The 8,579-nt window shown below is 33.4% G+C and overlaps 1 protein-coding gene across 1 annotated transcript; it reads right to left on the bottom strand.

Moving 5' to 3' along the window:
- Positions 1 to 100: 100 nt before the first annotated feature.
- On the bottom strand, positions 101 to 7,828 carry LOC135802994 (myrosinase 1-like). Its single transcript, XM_065316624.1, has 8 exons — positions 7,734 to 7,828; positions 7,606 to 7,684; positions 7,326 to 7,413; positions 7,121 to 7,266; positions 6,933 to 7,067; positions 6,769 to 6,875; positions 6,614 to 6,711; positions 101 to 150 (listed from the first exon to the last, which is right to left on the bottom strand). Exons 1-8 carry the CDS (start codon positions 7,826 to 7,828, stop codon positions 101 to 103), a joined length of 798 nt encoding a protein of 265 aa, XP_065172696.1.
- Positions 7,829 to 8,579: the final 751 nt, after the last annotated feature.

Genomic DNA, 8,579 nt, shown 5'->3' with positions numbered 1-8,579 from the left:
TCATTTATTTCAGTGTCTATCAACATATCTTCGATTTACGGTTTTGCATAACTGGTAAGTAAAATAATTTTATTATTTATAACAAAATTCGGTCAGAAAATTACGAATGGAAATTTGAAGTTTTATTTAGACAAGAATCAATAAGACATTGTTCTCAACATCTAATCTTAGTAAAATTTATATATCACTTAAATATTTGATATCAAATCGGGCAAACTTTTAGCATAATAACTTTGAATTACGCAAATCGAATTTTAATTTATCATTAATTTCAAAACTTAGTCTAAATTGAGGAACTAGGTACTACTTGTATCATTTATTGATGGCACTAGCATGAACTTAAAATCGTAAAATAGATTTGTATTGTTTATTTCTATATTTATTAACAAACGTGGGCATTCGAGACGAGAATTGTGCTTGTTTACACTTTTTTTATTGCTGTGCGAATAGCAATGCCCGAAATTGCCGTGTGTTGTCGTTGCCATCCTCTCACGTCTCGCCCTACTGGTGTTCGAGTTTAGTAGAATAAGAATCTTCAATTCTGTCTATAACTTTTAGTTTTCGTGATATTCGCGAACAAAAGTACAAGGTAAAATATGAAAAAGCACCACTTTTACCATTTTTAATAACATTCGGAAATGGGAATTTCAATAGTCTCATTAAAAATAAATTATAACGTAAGAATTACTCAACTAAAATGCCGTTTAGCGCGTTTGAAACTTCATATACTATTTTTTTTAGCTTAGTATACAAAATTGCAATACCATATGTAAATGGGCACCGCTTTATTTTTAATCTTTAATTTTGACCTTAATTATTTACGTTTTAATCAAGAACGACCAAGCCACGCACGCACGGTACATTATGATAACTTTAGCGTACGCAAGATAAGAGCAGCCTTCAGCTCTGCGTCAAGAAGGATGACAAAATTGTGCACTTTTGTGTGATTGTATGTATTGATTCAATGAAATAATTCATTTTTGTTGATTATTGCTTCTCTGTGGAAGCTTGGGAAAACGTATTTCCAGCAGACATTTTGCAATTAATACAAATTGCAAAACACCACTTTAATAGGTAATGTAAATACGCGCAATATTTCATTAATTAATAATCTTAATTCCGGGACTTCTAGGTGTAACATTCACAGATGGCAGAAGCATAAACGTTCGCATTCGGCACGAGAATTTTGTTTTGTTTTGTATTTGTTTTTGAACACAATTTACTTTCTTATCGCTTCCGCCGCGTGGAATGCAACGCATGAGATTCTCGAGTGTCGTCGTTGCAAACCTCTTACACCGCATGCAGCATATTCACGTTTAGTTTAGATCGGGCCTATTGCAATTCGCGTACAAGGTCGCGCGCAATCGGCGCACCGGTTTTGCGCATCTCTTGCTTTCTTATCGTGAACTGTAGCGTCGCGTGAACTTGCTCGGCTTGCGCTCAGTGTCGTGTCGGTCTCTAGTTGATTCAGACGTGTCTCTCGCGACTCGTATCGTTTGTTCGGACTTGTGCTTTTTAACTTTGCATTATATTCGATTGCCAATAGACCATTTAGTTTTAACTTGTGACTACAGTATTGTTATTGGCTATTTGCATCTTTATTGTCCGTAAATGCCGGTTAAGTGTATATTGCAACTCACAAGACGGCGAGTTGCTAAGTACATCAGCCCCTGTCGGAGTGTTGGAACGCATAAAATACTGGTATGGTATATATTACTTGCTTGTTCTATACATTCGTGCTCGTTACACGTACGCCTTTAATTTCCCGCGAACGGCGTCACATATACGAGTATACATATACTTGAACGGCGTGACGAGTGATGCGGAATTAATGATATGCTGAATTAAATTCTCCATCGGGTGGTATTTAATTGTTGCAGGAATTCGACCTGCAACCCGCAAAAATTTGCATATAAGAGTAATTTTTCAACCCTTTTCGTATAATGTTTGGTTTTTTGGGTTTGCACGCGATCTAGGCGGCGTAGCAACTTCACCGTGGCGTCTAGATATGCGGAATTAAATTCTCTGTCGGGTGGTATTTAATTGTAGAATTAATTCGACTTGTAACCCACGAAAATTTGCATATAAGAATAATTTTTCAACCCTTTTCGTTTTATATTTCCATTTAAGCGGAATAAAAGTAAATGTAAACATTCAGGAAATCCGTATTATTTAAAATGGAAAAGTATCCTTGGTTCCGGCAGGTTTTAAATTGAGAATTAAAACTAATTTACGTTTGATCACATTTATTTTAGGCAAAGCTAAAACTCAGAGGGCGACGCAACAAAAATCAATGTAAGGGAAATAAACGGACACTAATGCCTATTCGATGTACGCCAATTTCAATGAAATATTTGTTTTGTTGGTTAGGCTCCAGCAGAAATTTTGCAATTAATACAAATAGCAAAACACCACATTAATAGTAAATGTAAAATCTCGCAATCTTTCATTAATTTTAATAATTTAAATTTCGAGACTCCTCTCTGTATCATTCAGAGATGGCACTAGGATGATCTAAAAATCATGAAATCATGAATTGTACTGTTTATTTCTATATTTATCGGCAAACGTGGGCATTTGGCACAAGCATTGTGTTTGTTTTGAACACTATTTACTTTCTTATCGCTTCCGTCGCGTGGAATGCAACGCATGCGATACCCGGCGTCGTCGTTGCAAACCTCTCACACCGCTTGCAGCATATTCACGTTTAGTTTAGATCGCGGGTACCGTGCCTATTGCAATTCGCGCACAAGGTCGCGCGCCATCGGCGCATCGGTTTTGCGCATCTCTTGATTTCTTATCGTGAACTATCGCGTCGTTGCTTGCTCGGCTACGGCGTGCGCTATCGATGGTTTGCAGGCAGTTTCGTACCGGTTGCTGGTTGATCCGGACGTGTTTTGCGCAACTCATATCAGTTGTTCGGACTTCTGTTTTCTAAATTTGTATTATATTCGATCATCAATCAACTATTTAATTGTAACTAGTGTAGTAATGTTATTTAATATTTGCGCGTTTATTGTACATTATTATACAAAAGTGGCAGATATTTGATCGCGTTTCGTGTGCATGTAGAATCATCATTATCCTTGTGTAAGGAACTTTTAATTCAACAACACATATTGTATTCTGAGATGTATGAATATATTAGTATTAAATCCTATGAAATGTTTCAACTTCGTTTCTTTTAATTACCGAACTAGCTGTGCCCTGGTGACTAATACGCTTGATTTGTAAGTTTATAATTTAATTATATTTTTAATTATAATTTACTGGACAAATATTTATTGTCTTATTACGTACCTCAAAACGACCGCCAGAGTTTGCTTTTTTCCGAATTATTCAAGACCTGCGGTGGAAAATAGGGTATATCTCGGGAAACCTTTGGTGTATTTGCACATTCTCTTCTGACTCTGAAAATGCGAGAGTCAATCTTAAAGATAAGCTATTGCCGCCGCCAGAAATCTTGCGGCTAGTAGGTGAAAATCGCTCATCAAATTTCACTGTTTTTTTACTTCTTTAAAGTTTGATCGCTGCGATCAGATCTTATTTATCTCTTTTAGTTTACTAGATATTCGCGTTTGAATAGAATGGGCAAAAATTGCAAAATGTCACTTTTTACCACTTTTAGTCGCGTTTTTCGACCTTTTACTGTAGGAAATATAATTATTTTATATATTTATCTGATAGAGAATTTTCCAATCTTTCATAATCAATAATTTGTTGGTAGCTATTTCTTTTAGTTTAAGAGATATTAATTTTTGAAAATCGTCGAAAAAAAGTAAGCACCTTAGCAATTTTTTCTTAAGACATAATTTTGTCTCTCAAATTTCCCTTTTAGCTATCACACCTATCTGATAGAAAATGATCCGTAGATTAAGACCTTGCTGCGATCAGATCTTATTTATCTCTTTAGTTTACAGAGATATTCGCGTTTGAATAAAATGGGCAAAAATTGCAAATGTCACTTTTTACCACTTTTTAGTCGTTTTCGACCTTTACCTTAGAAATATAATTATTTTATATTTTATCTGATAAAGTTTCCAATCTTTTTATAATCAATAATTTGTTAGTTTGCTATTTCTTAACTTTTTTAGTTTTAGAGATGTGAATTTTTTGAAAATCGTCGAAAAAAGTATTAAAGCACCTTGGCAATTTTTCTTAAGACTTAAATTTTGTCTCTCAAATTTCCCTTTTAACGCCTATCCTCTGATAGAAATGGTCTCCGTGAATTAAGACGCTGCGGAGTGGGTCCTTATTTATCTCTTTTTAGTTTACGAGATATTCGCGTTTGAATAAAATGGGCAAAAATTGCAAAGTATGCTTTTTTACCCAGTTTTGGTCGCGTTTTCGACCTTTTACTGTAGGAAATATAATTATTTTTATATTTTTATCTGATAAAGAATTTTCCAATCTTTCATTTATCAATGTTTGTTGGTAGCTATTTCTTGTACTTTAAGAGATGTTAATTTTGAAAATCGTCGAAAAAGTCAAAGCACTCAGCAATTTTCTTAAGACATAAAATTTTGTCTCTCAAATTTACCTTTTTTAACTATCATAATCTGAGTAGAAATAGTCCGTAGATTAAGACCTTACTTGATCAGATCTTATTTATCTCTTTTAGTTTACGAGATATTCGCGTTTAGATAAAATGGGCAAAAATTGCAAATGTCGCTTTTACCACTTTTGGTCGCGTTTTCGACATGCTTACTGTAGGAAATATAATTAAAGACATAAAATTTTGTCTCTCAAATTTTTCCTTTTAACTATCTATCTGATAGAAAATAGTCCGGAATTAAGACGCCGCGATCAGATCTTATTTATCTCTTTTAGTTTACGAGATATTCGCGTTTGAATAAAATGGGCAAAAATTGCAAAATGTCACTTTTACCACTTTTAGTCGCGTTTTCCACGACCTTTACTGTAGGAAATATAATTATTTTATATATTTATCGATAGAAATTTTTCCAATCTTTCATAATCAATAATTTGTTGGTAGCTATTTCTTTTAGTTTAAAAGAGATATTAATTTTTGAAATGATGTATGCAACCCAAATTTCACAAAAATCTCATTCAGAAAAAAGACTCCAGCGTGAAATGTTTGTTGTGTCCAAAAATAAAACGCGTGTAATAATATGTAAGTTATATTTGTAATGAATAACTTCGCAGTGATGTATTTTATTTCCTCAGGAGTGAATTTAAAATACGTCCGGAAATCAATATCGATGCGTTGGAGATTCTCCCAGAGAAGTTGTAACTTGTCGAATTTAAATCGATGATGCGCCAAGAAGAATTCCATGTATATTATGTTAATGATTACATGTTGAACCATACGTGTTGAGGCGTTAAAAGTAATCACAGCTGGAAGATGCGAGACCAATGGCCAGAGTGTGTAGAAATGGTTAAAGACAAAAATGACATAAAACAATGGGTACGTATGTGCATTTCTGGGAATTTATTGTTATTTCGGTTGAATTTGGGGTAAGGCCGATTGCGTATAATTTGATACAAGAGATATTTAGATTGATCAGGTAAAGCAGACATGTTTCTACAACTGATGGAATTATATAATGCTGGTGGTGAATTATGATCCTTCACAGCTAATATTTGATTGGTGTTAATTAATTGAATGGGTTTTATTGTTTTGTTTCTAAATTGCCCTGCATTATTCAGTTAAGGTCAGATGATTGTTGATAATAGGTATTTATGGATTAACAGAGTATGTGTTGTCAGTAGAAGATACAATTTAAGACATTACTCAACCAATTTTCGATGCTGTTGATTATTTCTGCGGGTAATCCCAAGTTGGATAAATCGATTAGGCACGTGGGTGGAAATAGGGCAGTGGGTAGTTCTACTGGAGATGCTAGTACCTATAAAGTTAATTTATTAAGAAGTAGTTTTTATGGATATTTATGTTTAAAATAAACTTACTGTTGCCATGAGGCAAATAGTACTGGCAATGACGTACTTCATTATCATATTGGCGGCCATTTTGTTTTATTTGTAATTTTTTAAGTATTATTAAGTAAGAAGTGATTGAATATTGTTGGGGGACTGTAGATACTGATTGAAAGTCGGAAGTATTTAAACGAAAACTTTAAATTGTGAAATAATTTTATTCTGTGATAAATATTTCTTAATTTTTGATGAAATTTATGGAAGTTTTTTATGGGTTATGAAAGATATTGCAATATATATTCGCAATACACGTAACGCGTATACCTATAAGTAGCAAGAAATCTTCGTTTATGTTCTCTTTTTGAATATTTGTTGTACGCGACGCGTCTCGTTAGAAAATGAAGCCCAAAAGAAAGAGCAAGAGAAGAAAAGAAAGGAGGAAGGAACCTAGGCTGCAACTGGACTGCGCGCTGCCTTTTTATACCTGCGGACAACCCGCAAAATGTGGTGGGGGTAAGTCCACGCACGTGGGTAATAACGTGGGTGGTGCGCGTACAGGCGGTAACTGTAGCCGCGTTTGATCAGAAATTACAAGGGTTCCTCAATAAAAGGTCGATTTAACTTTTCATTAAACAATATATAACGTAATATAACGCAATAAATTTAACAATTCAACATCGATTTCCAGAGTTGTCATCTAGATCAGGTATTGTTTTAGTTTCAATTAGTTTTTTATAGTATATAGCTGAATCTTTTTCGTAACGTGGTCTTGCAGAATTATTAAAATCAACCGAATATAAACCAAATTTACTCCTAGAAAAGATAAAAATAAGGTTAGGTTACCATAACTGTTACAACATACAAACATACAAATATCCATTTGTCCATTCAAAATTATCCATGAAACTCCACGCTGTATAACCTATAATCTTTACATTATCTTCATTCATACTCAAAACCATTTGTTTCAAATGATCCTAAAAATATTTCTTCATTAATATCAATACTTAAATATTAACTAATAAAAAAAATACATTAAAATAATTTATTCTATCTCGATCATCAAATTCTCCTTTATCCCCATACCCATTTTCTGTAACCATTATAGTTGGATTTCTATATTCATCTCTAATAAACCTCAAAGATTTTCGTATAGCTTCAGGCACAACCTACAAAATAGAAAATGTAGATTATGCTAGCACAATTTTCTCTAAAATATCACATAAATCAGTGGTTGAGTTGGTGATTGCTTCCATTTTGGGTCCACTGTAACAAAAACTTGTGCATCACTCTGTAAACTATCTTCATTCAAAGTATCATTGAAAAATACAAGTCTACTGGGTAATAATTTGTAGTAATCATTGGTCCCTCTAGATCAAATTAACCTCTTTCTCGGTGTTTGTTGTTAACTTAGAAGTATGGTTAACCCTTGAGCTGACTTGCATTAGCCACATATTCCTTCATAACACTGGGGGAAGTCTCTCCAGTATAAATAGGATGTCCCCATTTTCCTATCTGTAAAAGTTTTGAGGTTAAAAATAAATTTTTAAGGTTATTATAGGGTTTATTAGAATATTTTAAGTTATTTTAGGTTATTTTTAGGTTATATTACTTTATATTATTTAAAATTAGATTATTTATTTTAGGTTATATTTGGTTATTTTAGTTTATTTTAGAATATTTTTAGTTAATTTAGGATAAACTCACCATAAACTGTCTATATCTCTCAGCTGCTTTCAAATCATCATCACAATCCTCTGGCTTGTCATTTATATCAATAACCAACCTTCCACATTCCCATAATACTTCCACTTGTATTTCTTCACAATTATAACCTATAAACACTCGCGTGTGCAAGCAATAAATTCCTCGTACACATATAAATCAATCCATGATTCCCAACATACTCCGTTTGCAATACACTCGCCATCAAACATCAATTTCACAACAAGGTGAAATTGTACGTGGCTTAATGTTTTCACTTTGTAATGTCTTAGAGTTTAAACACAACATCCGCATAATTTTCAAATCCCTCACGTTTCTCTCATTCTGAAATCCGCCATACTGAGCCATTGGAAGAGGCATATCAAATGATACAGTGTCACCACGCATTATTATATTATTAGCTATCAATTCATCGATTAATTGCCCATAATACTCAACTTAGCATAAGTTAGCTGAAAAATTCACATGCGGAGCTTCTGTACCATTGGGTAATAATCAGGACCATGAAATAGAAAACCTGTGAAATATTCACTCGAGTGTTTTAAAGAAGAAAACATCATCCTTGAATTTGTGGTATGAATCACACATGATATCATACAACCACTATTGTCCATAATGAGGTTAGTTTTGTGTAGGTTATGTAGTCCCAGATGTTTTCACCTTTTACCATCTTCATTCAACCTCCTTCGCTTGATACATAAGAAGTGTAACCTGCAAATAAAAAGTTTCATCAAAATCAGCATTTTACTTGATTAAATGAGAGAAAAACTAAAAATTTAAAAATTTTGAGGTTATTTTAAAATTTTGAGAGTTTTCGATGATTCTAACCTGAATACATAAGTATCCAACAATAACCCCAGTTGTATGAAGGTTTTCATTGTCACTGATACCAGAAACAGCAAAAATCACGCCTGAACTGCATTAAAACAGGTATCTTTGTTGTTCAATTGATAATG

Source organism: Atheta coriaria, unplaced genomic scaffold, assembly GCF_025399875.1.
Source record: "Atheta coriaria isolate IRGN ID8LTWV9N9 unplaced genomic scaffold, Caltech_Dcor_3.1 contig_84_pilon, whole genome shotgun sequence".
NCBI classification, from domain to species: Eukaryota; Metazoa; Arthropoda; class Insecta; order Coleoptera; family Staphylinidae; genus Dalotia; species Dalotia coriaria.
Note: the sequence above shows the minus strand (reverse complement) of the source record. Positions and strands in the feature narration are given on the sequence as shown.